Below are 21,719 nucleotides of genomic sequence, written 5' to 3' on the forward strand. Positions count from 1 at the left end.
AATGAATTGACTCGTTGCACGCCCTGTGACTGGACATTTCTGATAGCGCTGACGTTCTTGGACATTCTTTTGACCTGTTTGTTCCTTACAGGGTGCCATACTACCCTAGATCACAAAATTAGATCAATCTTGCTTATTTCTCATGTGATTTTATGTTTTTTTAATTTGTTTTATGTTATGGCTAAGGAAGAGTGTATGTCAATTAGATGCATTTTAATTTACTTGACAGTGTATTTATGTGTATGTAAACAAAGCTATTCCTTCCCATCTCCCATGTTACTCAGCCCTTGAACAGCTCATCTTCAGTGTTTAATGCTTTTTTGTTTTGCCTTTTTAGTGTTAGCCAAAAGTGCTTTTTCTTTCATGACGGGCATTTATTTCCAGCACCTAGTTTTTTTCTAACTATTGTTATTATTGTTATTTTTAGCCGTGGTTTAAATGAAAGACAACTGTCGATCTGTGTGCTATCCTCCAAAGTGAGTGTGCCTTACAGGTGACTCAAGTTAAACCATACACAAAAACACACACTGCGCCACAGTCACGTCCACACTAGACTTCTGAAGATCTGAAGTGTTTACTGTGATGTTTACCAGATCAAACACTACATGATAATTAAGGATCTTTTATTTTTCTCCTTTCCATATAAATGTGTATATACAGAGAAATATATAAATCTTTAAGAAGATGTACAGAGTAGGGATGTTTTTGTGTTTTGTGTGTATATATATATACTGTATATTCTAATTTTAGACTGCCACTGCACTGATTGTGTCCATAGATAACGGAGAAAGCTACTTAGTTAGTATTCGGATACTTTTGTTAAAATCTTGCTATCAAATAAATAACAAGCAACACATGAAATCAAATGTATTGACGAGAGTCTGAACAGCCCACAGTAGAAATCTGCATCGTCTCGAGGCCAGTAGATCACACTAGTGAAGTCTGAATGTGTCCCGCTGAAGTATTCATGAGCCCATCTGATAGGATCTGGGAAGAAAACCACAGATTTTGAGACAGGTTTTAGCACCACAATCATGACCCTGTATTGTTGCCATTACACCCTCAGTCCTGCTGGAATGAGTTTGCACTCTGTTTCTACGCTGTACTGCCGCTGCAGCCTCCCAGCAGTGCATCTGTCGCATTCAGCAACACTTAAATAAGTCTAAAAAGCCATTTTGTGTGTGTGTGCATGTGTGCACACACACACACAGGTATAAAAACAAAGTATAATGGCAATAATTTGGCACTAGCCTCGCTAACACGGCCCAACCGTTGGTAGCACATCCTTTTGTGTGTTTTTAAATTGTACCTTCTGTTGTCGTGGTGCTGTGATGGTTCAGTTTTGTGACGTAAGAGCTCCTGTGCTTCTGTGAATTAACTGCATCGGACGTGAAACGTGTTGCAGCCATCTTGCAACCATCTTGTTTAATGTAAAGGACAGTGTCTGGTTTGTACCTGATCGTCATGTGTTACAGTCCAGTCGGTTGTTTGTTTTATTTTTTATTTTATTTTTTTACAGCGTAGTGTCCTCTGTATGTATATTTATGTCCACACAATGCGAGTGTATCAGATTGTCTGTTCATGTTTACCCCTTTTGTCAGTGTGTGTGTGTGCGTGTGTGTGAGTGAGTGAGTGTATTTGTTCATGTGTGTCTTTATCGTCATTACCCAAGACCAAACTCTTCAAACGCAGTTTACAGTTTTTGTCCAGTGACTCTTTCCACCACGTTAGTGAAGAGCGAGCTAATCTAAGAGCAATGTGCAGCTGTCGAAACCTTCCAGTGACACCTTGTAAAACTGTCTTTTCAGCATCTCGCAACTTCGCAGTGAAGACCTGTAAATCTACCGGTGTGCTAGTTGTCATTGCATCGTGTAATGTAAAGTTAACTGACGGTAATCCAATCTTACTTTTGTCATTACATGTCTGGTTAATAGATCTGTTTACAACGTAGTGCTGTAGGTCAAATCTATTCATTCTGTGAACTTTGCACTTTAAAAACGGGATTACCTAGTGACGAAGGCAGCTTTTACATGGAGAAAATGCCTTATGAGTGTCATACCTGACTTTGCATGCTAGTGATGTTGCTGTATTGTACAATAAATTTGTCTGTAACCATAAAAGATCTGTTTCTGATTTTATTTTGTTACTGATGGTTAACCTTGACTGCTCAGTCGGTTGCAGTGTTCAACGCAGTATCAAGCAATTGTTAAGTTTCCTCAACGGTGCTCGTCGTGTTTCTGTTACATTACTTGCATCAGTGCATGTGTTGTGTGTTTGCCATTTCCATGCCTGTCATCTGATTGGGTGGTTTATCAGAATGAAATTCAGCGTCTTTTCTCCTACTGTTACAGCCCTCAACAGGACACGTTAATTCATTAGCCTAGAAACTCTGATCCAACGATATTTTGAAAAAACATTGGTAGGAGAATATATTTTTTAAAGAACGCCAACAACAACTACTTTATAACATAACATGCTGAACAAAGGCGTTGGACATTAGAGGCTGCTAAAGTGTTTTTCAAGTCTCATCTCCAACAGATGTTTATATCATGTTTCGTTTACATAAACCACAAGTCATCAGCCTTCTCTGTCACCAGTAAAATTCAAATAGGCCTGTGTAGTTATAGATTTTATACTCTTTCTTGAGCTTTCAGCTGCATCGTGTGCCCTTCATCAGGTGGCTGGTGTCATAATAATCCTTATAGTTCATGTTTTAAGTCTGTGCTTATCAAAAGAAATCAGTCAATTACCATTATTGTTTGCCACAAACAGAATGACCTTTAATACGATATTAATTTACAAAAAGACACCACTCAGTGGACTGTACATAACTTTCATTCACACCCACCTCTGTTTACTTCCTTTTTACAAAACATTTGGATCAATAATGACGTTTCCACAAGGAAAAAACAAACTCACTAAGAAGGCAACAAGTTGGACCAAGAAGGTCAAGGCAGTCGGTGGGTACATGGTTGTTTTTATTCAACAGAACACTGCCTCGTTGCTTATCTTTAGTTGAAACATTTGGCCCAGAAAAGACATTCAACAACATGCTAATGATAGTGACACGTTTATGTAATTTAAAATTAAGACCTGTGGGTACTAACATGCAATGGCTATTAGACTCTTTCAGACCCTTCCCCCTTTTTTTCCATCCTCCATTCAGCCCATTATCCTCTGCGCATCCTTGTCTATAATGTTCCTGAAGAGCTTGGCCAGCTGCCTCTGAGGTTTCTCTTCCCTCAACTTCATAAAGCTGCTGTTACGTTTAGAGGGAGGTGGGCTCCCCCATCTGAAGTGACTCATCCGATAGGTCCCATCTTTTCTCTCCTGCAGGCTCAAAGGGACATGTGATTTAGAGCTGACCCTCGCCCTCAGAAATGCCTGGTTTTGATGACTATCACCATTCAGGTCCCCCTTTGCTTCATCCTCGTTACTTCTCAGCTGCCTGCGAACCTGATGGGGGAAACTGCCCTCAGAAGAGCCCCCTCCCTCCAGAGAAGAGGCAAACACTTTTACAGGCCTGCGTTTGCGGCCGGATGGTTTGCCCCAGCGGAAATGCTCCATCGAATAGGAGCGTCGCCGCTCGCTGTTGGCTTTCAGATCTGATATTTTGTCTTCTGAGACCAGGTTGGCCCGAAGGATCCTGAGTAAGAGGTCATCATCATTAACATTCAGGGCCAATGTGCTGAGCTCCGGGAATTCAGTCTGGACCACAGACATGCAGAGGTGAATACAGTCCTGCGTGGGAAGGAATCACAGAGACACCAGCAAACTTTTTAAAACAAATGTGCAATTGACTGTATTTTAACAACAACAAAGTTTCTGATCATCATTATGCCAATGAGCTGTTTTAAGATCTACATTTTGTTTGTCACAAAACAATCAAAGTAGCTGTTCTGGAGCTTTTGATCATGTCACACGATCCTCCTGAGCAGTTTGCTCTGTTGTCTTGGAATTGTAGATGTAGATTTTTCATAAGGACTTCTCATTCGTGTTGGCTTAGAAGTTGAGCATCGAAAGATTCAGAAGAGAATCTGAAGAAGATTTATTTATTTTATTTTATTTTTTTGTTTTGTTTTGCTTTTGAAAGTACTTTGAAATCCCTGTGAGAAATCTGTTGAAGAAATAAACCTGCCCATTGATGGCGGTAACAGAAGAAATAGAAAGACGGCAACAACGTAGATGAAGAAGAGGACAGTTTGACTTACCAGTAACATCCCCTTGTTGCTCAGGTTGCTGCAGATGGAGCTGTCCCAGCACACCGAGCCAAACCCGGGGACGCACACATAAGCCATCACCACCACCAACAGCCAACATAGACACACCATCTTCAGCCTGGTGTGGAGGACAGAAACACAAGTGTGGCTGTGAGCTGAAATAAAGCCACAGCAGAACTCTCTTCAAACCACAACAAACCAGTCCCGGCAGGCCTCCCTTCCTTATATAACGTGTCCTGTTTCAACACCGTCTTTGAGATAGCTGGTGGATTTTTAGCTATGTGTGTCATGGTTGAATAATAGCTGTGAGCTCAAATACCATTAATCAACATTCCCTTTGCAGCCAACATTACACTCATTGTAACAGATGGTCTTGTTAATCAGCAGCACATTAATCTTATTTGAAAGGGGTTCATAATGAAAATGCTGGAAAATGTGATGGCAGGGTCTCTTCTATAAGAGTTCCCAAAAGCGGCTCGATTAAGGTTTGTAGTTTTAACATTAAGGGACTGTATGAAAAGGGGGAGGAAGGGTTGGTTTGATTGTTTTGGGAGAGCAATGGCAGGGTTTTATATATTTTTTTTACTTTATATTAATATTATATATATAAAATACCCACGTCCACAAAATGCCTTTCCCCGTGCACCATGGACCATCAATTTGTTTATTTCTTTTAGTTTTATTAACTTCCTAGAAGCATAATGTCGGTTTTGAGAGACAGCAAACGTCAGACCTGGATTTTAATAAATAGTAACCAACATAACAAAACAGTGGTAAAGTTAAATGTATCAGATTTGTTTTCATTTTTTTTTTTTTTTTTACATTTTCATGAGATCAACCACAATTTTTGATACTATTTATGGCCAGCATTTTTTCTGCAATAGCCATTCATTGGCTATGGCATGATGAGAAAAAAAGGGAAATTATTGAATGACTTCTTTGATAAAACAACATGGGTTTGATTGGTTGATACACCAGTTGCTCGGTGACCACAGGAGTCGCCAAATCAACCAGGACTGAAATCTTAAGGTTTATAACTTTACTCCATACTATGCAAATTCAGCACAACCCAACCTGTTCTACTGATGGCTGAAGAATCTCAGTTCCCCCCTTTGCTTACTGAATGTCAGCCATAATAACTGGCAATAGTTTGAAGAAAATATTAATGGCCATAGGGAGGGTCTGGCCTTTTAAAAAGTCATCTTCCCCACTGCAATCATTTCCATACAGTCCCTACAGTGTGTTGATATACACTTTCCAGATGCTATACACTGCTCTTTTTTTAACAGAGAGACTTAATTTGAAATGTGGGCAGCAAACATTACCTTTCTGCTAGTTCAAAGACAGTGATCAATGCGCATACGGATACATGCAAGGAAACACAGATATTGTATGAGGCTTCATATAGGTCCCACACATTTCAAAAACAATATATTCCTTCTTAAGTGATGAGGAAGGCTTACATACTAATCCTTTTCAGTGAATGACTTCCCTTGTGACGCATCTCCAAAGGGCACACGCCTCACCCTGGTCTCTTTGTGGCTGTGTTTATTATTGTAACATCTCGTCCTCTTCGTTAGTCTTGTCTTATTGTCTTACATGGTCTGACTGCCTCAAGTAAAGACTATTTTTACTTACAAACCCTGCCTGTGTTGAGTTGAGCTTTTGAGTCCTCTCCTTCTGCACCCAGCTGTTACAATTATCACTTCTTCTCCTCCTATTCTCTCTCATCCCATGTTAGACTATTCATTTATGAGTAAAATATGTAGGGGGTTTATTTTGCACAAGCTGGGTAACTATGAGATTTAGCACTTCACCTGCACTCGGTTAAAAGCTCCTTCAGAAAACCCCATTCCTCTTTTTTTATTTCTCATTTTTGTCTTGGTGCATTAAATGTCCAACAGGGGATGAGTTCAAATTCTTTCCTTTGTTTGGAAATTGCATCTTGTTGTTTCTCCCTCCCGCCTCTATAATTCTGAGGAGTGACTCCTTGGTGGGCCATCGTCTTTGTAACTCTGGCAGAGACTCGTCTTCACTCTTCCTACAGTATGACTCACTCAGCTGAGCTCTGCTCTCCACAGACACACTCTGATAAAAGAAGCCTGAGAGCTGCAATCAAAATAGATTGAAACCTGATGTGTTGACGTTATATAATTATTTAAAGCCTGTGTAAGTTAGATTCATGTTTGTAGAGGCATGTGTTAATGGGAATCAATTCAAATGTCACCCAAAACTGTGCATATTCTTCAAAAAGCTGAGGTGTGACTATGAGATATAAATCCACTTGAATAATAATTTACAGATCAAATGCAGCTGTACATGTCAGAAAATGTCAGCAAATCCTAAATCAGTCTGTCAGTGAGTGTGGTTAATCAATGCAATAGTGCTCATTCAGTCAGAAAAAGAAGAAGAAGGTAACAACAATCAGACACATTTTTGATCCATGCCAAAACAACAAGAAATCACAAACAACTTCAGGATGTTTTTCTTACCTTTTCCAAACGCTTTGTTCTCCTCTCTTCTTGTTTTTCTCCCTCCGTTTGTCCACAGATCTTCCAGAGTGGCGACTCTTAACTGTGATCCCTCTCCTCCTCTTCTGCCTCCTCTCTGCTCTGTGATGAAATGCTCAGTCGGAGAGGGTCTGCTGTTGCTTCCTTAGAGGAGGAAAAGCTCTTTTTATAGAGACACGAGGTACGGCGCTCATAGTCTCAAGGCCTCAGGGTGTGATTGAGGTAAAGGGTCTCCAGCTCATTTCTGGATGGGGGAGGAGTGTGTGTTTGTGTGTTTGTGTATAAGATTGATATACAGACCACCCACGCTCTTTTTAATCAATGGTGCAGCTCACGTCACTGGACAACAGGTGAAGCATTACTGAACTATTTAACTTGCTGCCCTCCTCTTCCTCCTCTTCCTCCTCCTCCTGCTTCTTCCTCTGGTCGGGCTGCAATCTCAGAAGCCCTTAAGCGTTCTTAATGGGTGATTATGGGGATGTTTCAGTGCTCTTAGGTACATTTTTGAGCGCATTTTTACATTATCATGAGCTGATAGAAACAGCTGCAGCTCATTATTAGACCCCTGTCAATCCCCGGCTCTAAGTCCTTCAAAGGTCTGTCCTAATCAATGAGAGCAACATCCTTTCAAAAAAGCTGCAGAGCCAGTGTGAAGTGTGCAAATCAATTGACTGATTGGATCGTTTTTTCGGCCGTGTGCGTGTTTCCCTGTGTGGAAACTTCATTAGGAAGACCTGACTCACTGGTTGGATGTCATGACTACTACCTTGAATGGATATATACACACACACACAAACACACACACACACACACACACACACACACACACACACACACACACACACACACACACACACACAGAGTGCTTTATAAAAGGACAGGCTGTGCTGTTGAAAAGAAAATCACTTTCCTTTCATTTGCTAAATACCAATATCATACACATTCATCTCTCTGTTTGCTACAGGCGTATTGATTTTTTTTCAAGGAAAAATATAGAAGGACGAACCACACAGAATAACGGGAGTTTGACGGAGGAGGCAACATGTGTCTGCTGTAAGAAACACTAATCAATCAATTCCCTTTCATAATACAAGTTGTTTAAGATTGAAAACGTAATATCATTTTGCAGTGTCCTCAAAATATGTCCATACATCCTGCCTTCACTGTGACTTTAAAAGAACAAAGTCACTAAATAAAGAGTAAGACTTGAATACAATTGAAGAAAAGTTTGTCAGTAAATCATAATATGGTAAGTATTTGCCAATAAAATGGCAACAGCAGCGCAGTTATGTAAAATAATGAAGCTTTTTTTTTTTTATTAAAATGTATTACTTAATATTGAAAACACAAATCATGAGTCATGCTGTGATTATTTGAAATGAACTGCCTCTATCCTGTTAATGCTGTGGATCCCTTATCCCTTCTGTCATCACAGCCCTAAATTAAATTTCCACTTAAACACTATGTAAAGATATATACAGTAAATGTGCACATGGGTATGTAAGTGCATGTGCAAATATCTGTAAGGGTGGTAATGTACAGTATATGTTCATGTGTGGCCACATTTTCATTGTATGTTTTTTATGTGAGCATGTGCATAAGCATGTGCCGACTGTGGAAGCAAATGACATGCAAAATAATGTGTATGTACTGATAAAAGGAGACCAGTTACATATATTAAAATAAAAGGAAAAATGTATGATAATGTCAAATAAAAAACATCAAGCAATACTGGAAGGTGCTAGAAAATGACATGATATTGATCATGAAATAAATGACAATTTATGTTTATGAAATGCTTTGTTGTTCTTTGTCCTTGTCCAACTTTGATTTGATAGTGCAGGTCTGTGACAAAAAACAAACAGATGAGCAGCAAATCTTCTTTATTAGGTCGGGTGAAGTTACAAAGAAACATTCCTTCGTTTATATGTTGTAACTTAAAGCCGTTCCTCACCAGGGAAGAGGACACATAGAGGTTGAACTTGATGTCTTTTCCCTTTTGCTTAACAAAACAGAATCAGACATTTCCCAAAGCTTCAGTGCACCGTGAACTTGTAAAACACATTGTTGCATTGAGGAGAATAGAGGATGTTTTCCAGAGAGGGTTAGGGTTGTGTGTAAAATGTAGACTAACTGGTAACTAATTCTGATGAAAAGAGAGGCGGAGACATTATGTTTATTCTCATCCAAAATCAAGTGTAAAGAATCATAAATGAACGTTCTCCTATGCCAAATAATATATTACACACTTTAAGTACTTTTTTAAAGGGAGTTCTGGGGGGAACTATTACTCCTTGGTCAGCTCTTTGTCTTGAGGTGGTGTTATGTTGCCCAAGCAGGCATATATATAACCTCAATGACCCATCACGCAGTTTTAAATGGCCCTGCTCCTTTTCTTACACTTCAGGATAGTTCCTCACTGCGGGATCTATTAAGCTACCCTCACGTTCATGGAAGGTTGGCAGGATCAGTGTTGTTGTTATGCATTATAGAAAATTGAAAGTTGTCTCTGGCATTTTATTACGTTCTGACATGAACATAACAGGTTAAAAGTGTGTGTGGATAGGTTTAAACTTTATGTTCACAGTTTTGATGCCACATTGTTAGCACTAAATACGACCTCTATACAGACGTTTTTACTTGCATTATGATATCTAGATTTTCAGAATATCATCTGCATTTTTAAACTGAAATGGTGTAAAAGGTTCAGCTGTAATTCCACATTAAGAAAAATTAATTAAATTGCAGATAATGTGTCACGATTAAATAAATCAACAGAATAAACAGAATGCAGCCAAATGCTTCGGTTGTTGTCGGCTACTACTTTTTGAAATGTACTCAAAACACTCCCAATATACAGTAATTGTAAATAAATAACAGGCATAATTGTCAGCAGTAGGAGAAGCAGACGACGCTTTGCACAATCCTGTAAAATCATATGAACATATAATTAGTAAAATGTAATGTTTTAGAGCATGTAGTAATAAGATTTAATACAATTTAAGAGCTGAATGTGGACAGTCTGAAGTGGCAGTAATTCTCTCGTCTCCTTCAGCCTCTGTAGATTTAATGCACTTAACCTCCACATGGCCCTCCTCTGCAGGTGGTGTTTGTTCTGGTCGGCCCCTGCTTGTGAGTTTGAGTCATTACTGGATACGAATGCTAAAACAAAAAGAGCATGCTTGCTAAGCCACCTCTGCGATGGATAAATAAAGGTTAAAAATAAATAGAGATGATGCATTCCAATGGCACTTAGGAGTGTAATTCCTATCCCTGTTGATGTTGCTTGCTTAATAACAATGCAACCCCCAGACAAGGCTGTGCACGGTGTGAATCACTGCCTAATAAAGGCTCTGCCATTTAACCAACTGCCATGCATACAAGTATAATCATCTCATCAATCTGGAGAGGTTTTAGAGAGCACCCTTTGCAGATCCAGGTGGAGAAGACACGCGACTCGTTTGCTGCACTGAATGATAAATGTTGAACGAGGCAAATATTGAGGCAGCATTTGTCTTAATATGTAGAGTTCTGTCACATGAAATGTTTTCACACACATCACTGTGACCTCAAGTTGTATAAAAGGATAGATAACTTCAATATGATGTGCACAAATACAGTGTTTGGTCCTATTACGGCGTTAGTATCTTGCGTATTTGCATTCATGTATGGTGCATATCAGTAGTGGAAAGTAAAGGCAGTATCTAGGCTACAGTATACACCCATTATTTATGTGTGGGGTGTCAGAGGCCACAGCTGTTAAATGCAACAGATGCAACATGCACCACTCCTCCTAAATCCCAAATACGTCTCTCTGGATGTTATTAAGTTCCATAACAGTTTCTCTCCAGGGTCTACTTGACCCCAAACATAAGTAACGTCATATGTAGGATGATGTAATGTACATTTCTTTGTGAGTGACTTTTTGGCAAAATATATATATATATATATATATATTTGATTATGACCCTGGACACCCCCCCAGCCCACTTTTCACTCTACTCTCATCTGGCCGCAGATACAGTGACACTGAGATAGAAAAAGACACGTTTTAGCCGAAGTTTTGTGCCCTCTGACATTGTAGTTCTTAACTCCATAACACACTATGTATTCTGTAATGTATTTATGTTGTCACACATAATGCACTCTGTGGCATCTATCTCATGTTTAGCCCATGTAACACATACATGCTCATTTCCATATTTTGTCACCTTTAACCAAACGTGTATGCTCAATGGAAGAGTCACCACTTACAAACTTTTCTGTCGCAATCTCCTCCTCAGTTCCCCTCAGCCCGTCTCCAGCCCCATGCTCTCTTCTCCAGGCCATGTTTTTTCCTCAAACTCCCCAGACCTGCCTCCCAAACTTTTCCACCATACTTCAACATTCACTTGCTCACCTGTTCTCACTTCCCTCATCAGCCACTCACTACTAGTACCGGTCCACGTCCTTTGTTCGTTGCCAGTTCGTTTTATGTTATGTTGCTGTGTCTTTCATGTCTTGGTTCCCTGTTTCTGCCTGTTTTGGACCTTGCTTTTTGGACTTTGGATTTTCTGTCTGCTCCCTTGGATGTGTTTGCCTGTGTTGGACTGACAGTCCTGCCTCACTATTCTGTAGGTGTTTGTCCCCCTGGTTTCGGAACAATTTTCCAGCTCCTGTGGTCATCACACCAACCAAATTCCTCTTGGGCATTTGTGCAGGAGTAACCCACCCCCCAGCATACTGAGCAGCAGACTGTTTGACTGACACTCATCTGACCAGTGCTAGGTACAAAGACCCCTCACAGCGCTGACGGCCACAAACAAGTGAGAATTAGCATGTCTGCCCCGAGCTGAAAGCCAGCTCAGCATAACGTCATGTGAACAACCTCTACTGCAGCTGCTGTCACGTCCCAGTGAATAAGCCAAACTCTTCCATCAACTGGGCCAGAATCCCATAACAATAAACTTCATGTTCGGGTATAATTTGGACATTAGATAGAGACAGTGGAGGAGGAAGTATTCAGACCTGTTAAGTAAAAGTACTAATACTACACACAAGTGAAAGTCATGCTTTGACAACATTCCTTACGTAAAAGTATATAAGTAAAATCAGGAAATTGCACTAAAGTGCTACTAAGTAATGCAGAAAAATGTGACTGATATACTATTATATATCATCTCATTTGATTATTACTGAGCAGCATTTCACTGTTGTAGTTTCTTGAGGTGGAGCTCATTTCCATCTATTTTACATAAGGCTGCAACTAATAATTAATTTCATTATGGATTCATCTGAAAGTGGAAACAGGTGAGCAGGTGAGCGTGGAAGGTCAGGTGACTGGGACCAGAGGGAAAGGGGTTACTGCAGGGCAGGAGGGAGAGAAAAGTAGGGGACAAAAGTGATTTCAGAATGAAAATAATACAAGTCAGATCAAATAATGCCTTTGCATGCTAACCATGTTATTATCTCAGTTTGCTTCTTCCATTCTCATCTTTCATATCTGTCATCGTGAATGTACATTATGCACAAAAAACCCCAACTATGCACATGTAATAAAAACAGCACATTGTAAGAAATTGATAATTGTTTTAAATCTAGGACCAGCCGGACTTAACGGCAGCAGTGTTTAGCTTACTGAGATCATGTCCACCCTGACGTGGATTTATCTCTGGTGGGGTAATTCACAAAAATGTAAGAAATGCAGTTAGATGGGGCTCCACCCGCACTAGTATCTCAAGGTTGTTCCTTTAAAGGTTTTCACCTAAATAGCTTTTTATTAGGTTTTATTATATACGATTACAGTATATTTCACTTAATGTCACCTTTTTCAAACACTATTTCATGTACACAATAAAACCAAAACATGTCACTAGACTACAAAGTACTTTTACAAACATGTCATGCTTCACCAGTACACACATGAACATGTGTGCACCATCACACAGGTCGGATGCTGTACGTGCGCTATGGCTAACAAACCTGCCTACAAATGTATTTATTTTTGAAGGGAAGACATCAAGGGAGGACACTTGACTTTAACACTGCTTATTTTGTTGAGGTTGACAGGTCTCATTCCTGAACTTGGAAACAGCATTTGACAAAACAACGTTGAAGTGGAGCTTTCGACCATATCACACAGTCTAAAATGACTGACTTGTCAACTTTTAAGCCAACCTGGATGAGAAGTCCGACAGGTGCTTATAACCATGGAAAGGTTGAACATCTACAGTTCCACGAGCAAACTATTGAGCAAACTACATTTGCTGAAGAAGACGGGCTGAAAGCTCCAGAACAAGTGAGTATGTCGACCTTGAATTGAGCTGGTTTTGCAAATTGTTTACTTGTGTTTCAATATAGCCTATTGCACCAACCTGACAGAGACGACTAACAGACTAATTCCTGGGCTGTTGCATCGCAAACTTTTGTCCGAGAGGATTCTTTCATGCTTCCTCCAATCCCAGAGTCCGCTCTTACAGACTTTGACATGCATTCCCATGAAGTTCTTGAGGGTGCTATCTTGCTGAAATGGCCATGGGTTGGGGGGCTGTCTTGTGGATATTTTGCTTCCTTTTTGTACTCTGTCTGCTAATCTGCAATGTTATTGACTTTGCTTGACGGAGTTACTACATTTTTTCATTGAATTTCCTCTGCCCCACGTGACTTTTACAACAATGGAGGTTTATGGCACTCAGACTTTGGCTGTATAGGTTTTGGTCTTTTCATGGGATTTGTTAATATCAGACAATACCATATTTATCACAGCAGTGGTTAATGCTTAGGGTTTTGGATGGTGGACACCATGGGTTATTCACAGCTTCGTCGCAGTGAAATCTTTTGATAGCTCCTCAGAGCTCACAACTTGTGACATAAGCTGACATTTTTAGAATCTGCCAAAGACCATTGGAGTTTCTAAGAATTTCCAAGCGTGACACTCAAAATACTAACAAACAAACAAAAGGCCCACATTCAAAGGCCTTCGACTTTTTTGAATCATCAATTGCCTGGCAACAAAAATATAAAAAATATGACACCTTTTTACTGTCATTAGCGAGCCAGGCAGCTTCTTTTGTGGTGTCCTCTGTTCATTTCCCAGTGCATCTCAGCTCAGTGATAGAGAAAGTCCAATTATTTCCCCCCAAATCTGCAGAATAAGATATTACATGACTAACGGCTGTTAGTCCTATAATAGGCCACCTAAGCTTGAATTGGATTGACTTACTGCACCTGTAACCTTTTACAAACCAATTACAGACTTTATGTGAAGTATTTGCAGCTTTTCTCATTATCCAGAGCAATCCATTACAAGCTCGGTGTCAGGTTATTCAACTGTGCGTCATGAATGAGGGAGCAGGAATGTCCCATTTGGTAAAAGTGTGATGCCTTGATTCCTCCCTTACGTCGTAGGAGGAAGAAGGCGAGGTTCAAAGAAGTAAAAGGAGTTTTCTCCAACCACTCTATAATGTGAGGGAGGTGTTTTTAAAGTTGTCCCCTTGGAAGAGCATTTTAGAAAAGGTGAGTTTTTGTGGGTGGGAAACACTGGTTTAGTGTGGATGAAAGAACAAAACAAAGGGAGAGATTTGTGTTTTCAAAAGTATCCATTTACTGTAGCCATGGCTCTCGCCATATTTCAAGGCACCTAAAGACATGCTGGTTTATACCAGAACATGCCGCAGGTTCAGCAAAGCTTAACAAAACGCCTACAAGTTTCTGAGTCCCAGGATGAACTTTTTTCACACTGCCAAATCCCAAAACATGAGCTTCACAGACGAGCTGCTCTGGCTCTAAGCCAGACATGAGGATGCTGTGGGCAAACTGACGGACGCTGCTTCACCACACACACCACGCAAACCCTTCACAGGAAACACAGAGTTGTAGATGTTGTGCATTTGTATTTTAGTTTATAGAACGTATATATCTCTCAAGTCTATGGGGTAAATAAGTGCCACACATTTTTAGTGTATCAGGAAGAATAGGACATACTTTTACCCAAAAATGTACACTCTTTATCTTTTTGTTTATTTTCCTTTCCAATAATAACTGATTTTCCACTCATTTTTAAATTTGTCATTTCCCCTTGGCCAGACTAATCTGTTAGGGGGCCCACGTGCAGAAAACATGTTTTGGGGCCCCTAATCCATTTTTAAACCACAGGGACCACAACATTTGGTACTGTGATGATGGAAGACACGTCTTAGTTGCACTGTGCATATGTTCAAACAATCGACCTACAGTGAACCTGGGCTCTTGGGGTCCCTGGAGGTGTGGGGCCCTGAAAGCTTTTGCACAGTTGGTAATCCAGCTCGACGTAAATGACTGATTGTTATGTTTCAAAAGAGTACTAGAGAAAAACACTAAGACTAAGAGAAGCTTGGACAAAGATTTTTGTCTTTGGTCTCCAACAATATGCCATTAAGACCTCCGACTTCATATCCAAACAAAACACTTAATCAGTGAAATCACCTACTGAAGTGATTGAATGTTTGAGTGAAAACCTAGTAACACACAGTTACTAGTGGCACACGCTGGAGACCGCACCACACACAGGTGTATTGATGCAGGGAGGTGAAGTTGGGTCATGTGACAGTTGGGACATGTCTTCAGTGGCTTTCTGAAATCAAACAACACACACATAGTTGGTGCCATTTTCACATTATGCCTTTTTATCCAACTAATTGCGAGAAAAAGTTTACTTACTCTTAGCCTCTTTAAAAAACGAACCAAGGGAACAGGGTGCATACTAACCACTGTCTCTGTCTGAGACATTAACTCCCCGTTCCCTCGGTCCTCGCTTTCTCTTTTTAGGCCAGAATATTCGCACACGATGTTCCACGTCTAACGGACATCTGTGAAGAAGATAAATGCAGTGACTGAAATGAGCTGCATCAGTTGTATCTGTTAGGAATGGGAACGTTGCCAATGTGTTACATATGGCCTCTGGGCATAGTTACAGCACCATAGGCGCAGCCTCTGGTAACATAACACTCCCAGCTCCTAGAATGAATTTTAGGCAGGGTTAAACTACTACTAAGAAAGAAACTACTAAGAAAAGTTTATTAGAACACAACAAACCTTAAGGAAACCAGATAGATAAAATCAGAGGCTTCCCATAGTGTACAATAACTGACATTGCAACAGAGTGCACAAGAACTTTGGCAATAACAATGAGCTGAACAAGAGAGCAAACAAAACCGTGATGGATCTTCAGCCCTCTAGACCACCTCCAGTATGAGTCACAATCAAATATTTTTCTACTTCTGCATCCAAACATTATAATCATGCTTTATATGATTTCAGCTAGTTTTTCCTCTCTATTACATATAGATTATTCTTCAGCTTCTTCTTCTCTAAGATGCCCACTAGAAATGTAGGCACACACATAAGGGAGAACCACTTGTGTCTCATGTCGTGTCCGAAACACTTGTTAATGACAGTGAAGCAGAACAAAATTCCCACTGGGTCTAAAGGGACTGAATTTCTCATAACAGAAACGCCAGTGTTTTACACTCCCACAGCATCTCCCACAGGAGATCTCAGGAAGCACAGTCCTTGGCCTTTTTCCAGAATTCCCAAAATAGCAAATAAGAAACATACTGTTTGAAATTGAAACACACCCTGCAGTATTATTTTTTTCAAAAAGCAAATTAAAAACGTTTAGAGGCTCTTGCACTTATGTGTCCTCCCTTTGTGTGCTGTCATTAGCGGGCCTTTTTGTTGTGTTCATTTGTTTATAACCGGGCTCACCAATTCTCCCTTATTTAATGACATCGCAGGATGCCTGTCAACAACTTGAGTTCTCTCATTGGAGAAAAGGCAAAATATTGAAAATTGTATCCTTTACTACTCTGTGATTAATGTCTGAATGGTAAAAGTCTTAAGTCACTGTTTCTCTTGTTCATGTCCACTGTAGCTGCACCGTGTGAAACGTCTTCTGCTCACGAGCTAATGTTTGTTTGCCATTTAGCCTAACATGCTCAAAAATGGTGTGATGCAGATAACAACAATAACTCTCAAAGGTTTGATATATGGAACAGTTCTTACATCTATGACCTGGGCTGAATATATTCCAGTGTGCTGTCATGTTGTCCTTTTATTGAGGGTGAAACCTAATTTATAATCTGTAAAGATAAATACAACTCGAAGCTGGGAATGGCACCAGAGATGCTACAGTAGGTAAGTTACGTTAACCACTGCTGTTTCTTTCACTGTATTATTACATTTTGGGTGGAAGTTTAAAAAGAGGGAACAGGAGAGTGATGAGGTGTTGATGTTGTGAAGAGGAGCAGCTTACATACAGAAATGTCTCCTACTAGTTTTCCCAAAGAGAGAGAAGTCTTTGAAGTTAATTTGGACTTTGGCACTGCACACTGGAAGCTAACTGTCCTGCAAGACCTAAGCAGTCTGCTGCAAGTTTACACTGGGGCATCTTATGTTACCACGTCATATATGAGATTACAAGGTAATGTGACAAATACTGCAGCTAGCAGAGGTTGCACACTGTTGAGCCAAATCAATGCAACGTGTGCTTCCAGTTTAATAATAATTTGATTTAGGCAGGGCTGTTCCAAAGTCTGGGTTTGGTGATCAAGCATTTGGCTCTGAGACTACCTGTCTGAGAACAGATGACATAAATAATATACAGACTTTTAAGTTTTTCCCATGAAAACGCAACTCAATCTGGCTTTACTTTATATCGACATGCTGGCTTTCTTGCTGTAAATTGCATTTTAGCCACAAGAGGCTGCAATTTGGTCACAAATAAGGCAGAGTTGTCTTTAGTCTGCTGAGAGTTGAATTGTTCTTATTCACTTAATTATTGATCCTTTACACCAATCATCATGCAAATCCACAATAAATAATAAATACGGCCCTCAATAATTCAGTGCAATTACAGTTATACATAATACATATATATAATCTTTTCCTCATCCCAAACAGAAGATCACTTTAACACCTGTTTAATAAACTTGTAGGGACATTAATTCCTTATTTCCTGTATCTTTTACTCTCCTGTGGCAACATTAAAGGTTCTGTAGGATACAGGGATTAATCATTTGCTGCAGTATTTATAGAGTTTGCTTTGAAAAGGTATAATGAGATCACTATGGACTGTACTCACAAGGGCTCATAACAGCACGGCAGCAAGTGGGTGACAGTATAATGCAGCAGCAGCAGCAGCAGCATATTGAATTAGATAAGATTTGACTTGTTCAAGGTGGCTTAACATAAAAATAGGAACAAATGGGAACAAATTGTGTATATATACACGACCATATGTACAAAATGTTACTGATAAAGTGAGGACACAAAGGTCTTTTCTTTGGTATTGTTTCTGAGAATATGAGGGTTTTAAAAGACTGAGGAGAAGTTTACATTCTGCTTACACATGGTGGGTTTTTAAAGGCTGGTTAAGATAATTTCCTGGACTTTCCTTTTTTAAAAATCAATAAAAGTTCTGGTGCAGTTTAAAATTTCTTCACCAGAATGATTTCCCTTGCAATGTGGAGAAGGCTTTAAAAAATAATTGAGTAGGGAGATAATATGTGAAGAAAATATAACAGTTAACTAAATAAATGTTAATATACAAATCAGAAAACTGTTATTAGTTGGCAGCTCCCAGGGTTGAACAAGGGAAATATAAATTTGTAAAATCCTGGCTACGGCCCTGAGTACTACTGCTAATTTTTTCTATTTAAATGAATGGTTTCTTTAAAAAAACGTACTACCACACACGATCCTGCGTATGCATTTCAAGATCTACTGTAAGTTCGAAGTCTTTTATGTTAAGCACTTTTTTTTTTAAATAATAAATACATTAATTGATAAAATGCCTTTCTTGGGACAAGCTCATATATGAGTTCATATATCAAAATATACTTCATATTGTGTGAAATAATGTCCAAATGTGCCTCTACTGGAGCCTACATGTTGTAAAATTGTAGGTTACGCAAATAAATTGCCCCACTGAGGCTGTAACTCATCCCCGGCCAAAAGGCAAAAGGGGGGGGGGGGCATAAATACGGGAGGGGACCTCCTTTGTTCGACGTTTAGTCACCTCTGTGGCCCCTGGAAAACCATTAGACGAGGAGGACTTCTCCCAGGAGCCCGGCATTCCTCGGATTCCTCCGGTCTGATGTCATAGCAGAGGGGACGGCGCTCCGGAGGCATCTGGACCACTGCTGCCTTCACGGTCCCCGCGACGGCTGCGACATCTGAGCTCTACTATACGTCGCACATTTCTCATTTTTAAATGATTTCAGTCGGGAAAATCAACAGGGATACATATTTTTTTTACATGTATTCTTTTGACCAATAAGCAACATGGAGCTATGTTTTGCTGATGTGTAGTAGTTGTAATAGTGCAACAGTGGGAAAAAAGTATTAAATTAATTGTTTGATATTTTGGTAAACACGCTGTCTTGCTGAGAGTTAGATGAGAACTCATATTTGTTTGTTGTCATGCTAAACATTAAGTTCCGTTAGCTTAGCTTAGCACAAAGACTGGAAACAATGGCAAACAGCTAGCCTGGCTCTGTCAAAGGACACACAGTCCACTTACCTGCACCTGTAAAGCTCACTCAGTAACACGTTATGTCTTGTTGGGTAATCTGTACTGAAGCCGAAGTGTAAAAATGACAAATTTGTGGTTTAACTGGTGTGTATGAGTCAGGCTTTTCCCCCCTGTTTCAAGTTTTTATGCTAATTTAACGGCTTCAGGCTGCGGGAGTGGTATTAATCTTTTTGTCTAAATCTTGGCAAGAAAGCAAATAAAGCTTTTTCCCAAAATGTCAAACTATTACTTTAAGGAAGTTGCTGTGTAATTAGTGACGTTCACCATCAGCTGTTATCCTGCTCCTTTTGTTCCTTTCAACCTTTTAAACAACTGTTTTTTGTGATTCCTTGTTTTTCCCTCCCTTGTTTTCTTTCAATAATTTGTGAAAGTAAAAATATCCACTAATTCACAAGGAAAAAGCAAACTACAGAAAAGTCCGAAAAATAATCTTACATAATTTGGTGAAGCAGAAATGTTTTTATTTGTCTTACTATCCTTTTAATCCTCTCATGACCCCTTGGATTTCTCTTGCGACCTTTTGTGAGGGTCCCGAACCATTGCTTTACGCCTCCAAGCTCGTGATTCCAATATTTTCTGCAGATTTTGAATGCACCATGTGCTCCTCTCCCTCCCTGTCCTGAACGCCTCCATTGGACTAGAGGGACCACAACTATAAACATACCGAGAGTCCCCGCGAGAGAAGAAGACCACGTCGTTGTTATTCACGGCCAAGTTTGAGGAACCTTTGTGACTTTTTTATATTTTGTAATAACGCTTTTTGTGCTCCGTGAAAAACTCACTCCCAAAAAAAACTTTGGAGTCGCAGCAGCTTCAGGACTGAGTTTGCGACTGCCCTTGCGATTTTTTGTACTGAAAGTTGCGCTCTTATGATCCAAGAGTCTCTTGAGATTTAGTTTCACCACATGGGAACTTAAACTTCATTAAGAGAAAAAAGTACATGAGGATTATCTGTTTGCTGTGAGGTTCAATCGCCGTCGAGCAAAGAAGAGTTTCTCCAGCGGGGAGCAGAAAACGGCATGTAGCGCAGGACCGAGGGTGAGTTGTCTTGCAAAAAAAAAAAAGAAGAAATCTTCAGCAGGGGAGTTTTGTTATCCTCTTGATTGTTTCCAAACACGTCTAGACATTCGTGAAGTAGAGGGGAAACTGTCGTAAAGTCTCAACCAGCACGGTTACAATGTAGGCCAAATGGCTTGGCCACGTATAGAGCAGGCAGGGGATCCCAAATATTTTCATGCTAAGCCCCCACCCCCGTCCTCCAGCAGATAACACGTATATTACAATACAGACAGAGCCCCAAATCCACCTCTCCACTTGATAAGATGCGGACCACTGCTGGGTGTGATTTCACAGGGAGCTGGACAACCAAATAACCTGTAGATAACCTGGAAAACTGTGGTTACACCTCTCATCAGAGCAGCCTACAGAGTTAATGAGGTTATACTGAAGTTACATTTCTGCACTTGGCTAAAGCGACTCTATGGACCCCCCTTAGGATCCAGGCTGGACATCTTTCCGGGAGGCACATTGGCACATGCCAGGTGGAGTTTACACTACCTGAATGAGTTCGATCCTACTCTGTTATTACACCTATTACTGTTGTTTTTACACTGTAAACAGAAGCTTCTTGACCTGTTGACTTTGGTGGACAATGCATGAAGTCATCTGAGACTGAGAGCTGCACACACATCACAGTGGTACATGACGGGTTGAATGATCTTGGAGGACTTGGTGTGTGTGTGTTATTTTTGCAATGATGTCAGTATCACTTTGCTGTTGAACTTTTGCTGTTTGTGGGCTCTCACCCTGTGTGCACACTGTGCATACATGTTTGTGTGATGTGATGTGTTTGGACACGCACCTTGGACTGCCACCATTACTGTAAAAAGGGGAGAGAGTTCTGTAAAGGCAAATATAGCATAGCTGCAGGAGGCGTAGGCCGTACACACACACACACACACACACACACACACACACACACACATCTGGCTGTCTTTATAAGCTCAAAGGCATGCTGTCTAAATTATATAGTGCCAGAGCAAGTGGCTTGGGAGTACACAGCACTTTAAATCCTCCACCAGTGTTTTAAAAGGACCAAAAGTCAGAGTAGTGTATTCTCCATCCATGCTTCTCATCCCCTTATGGTGAGGCGTGTTTAGACACAAGGGAGAGTGGTTAAATATCTCATATACGTTCCTGATTCCTTCCATAATAGCAGTGCTATGTTTTGCCCTCCGCATCCTTCTGTCGTATTTAAAAAACAAAAGGAATATGTCAGCACCAAGTCCCCAAAGGCTGTTTTGTTTAAGGTCAGCATGGTACGATTATAATAGGTGTTTACTGCATAATGTGAGCCTGCATGTAAAAGGAAAAGTGGCTATTGTTTGTGTAGCCAGTGGTCATTCGAGGCTTAAGGCCATTTGATTGCTATGTGGGGCA

General features: G+C 40.2%; 1 protein-coding gene across 1 annotated transcript; it reads right to left on the reverse strand.

The window, feature by feature from the left end:
- Window positions 1-2,816: 2,816 nt before the first annotated feature.
- Window positions 2,817-6,739, reverse strand: LOC139302171 (pro-opiomelanocortin-like). Its single transcript, XM_070925780.1, has 3 exons — window positions 6,713-6,739; window positions 4,212-4,338; window positions 2,817-3,741 (listed from the first exon to the last, which is right to left on the reverse strand). Exons 2-3 carry the CDS (start codon window positions 4,329-4,331, stop codon window positions 3,163-3,165), a joined length of 699 nt encoding a protein of 232 aa, XP_070781881.1. The 5' UTR covers window positions 4,332-4,338; window positions 6,713-6,739; the 3' UTR covers window positions 2,817-3,162.
- Between the last annotated feature and the right edge of the window lie 14,980 nt (window positions 6,740-21,719).

This window comes from Enoplosus armatus, chromosome 19 (assembly GCF_043641665.1).
Source record: "Enoplosus armatus isolate fEnoArm2 chromosome 19, fEnoArm2.hap1, whole genome shotgun sequence".
In the NCBI taxonomy this organism is placed as follows: Eukaryota; Metazoa; Chordata; class Actinopteri; order Centrarchiformes; family Enoplosidae; genus Enoplosus; species Enoplosus armatus.

Coding starts and splice junctions, on each gene's coding strand:
- LOC139302171 (XM_070925780.1), bottom strand. CDS start 4,331: ATGGTGTGTCTATGTTGGCTGTTGGTGGTGGTGATGGCTTATGTGTGC. Junction 3,742..4,211: donor GCAACAAGGGGATGTTACTG/GTAAGTCAAACT, acceptor CTTCCCACGCAG/GACTGTATTCACCTCTGCAT.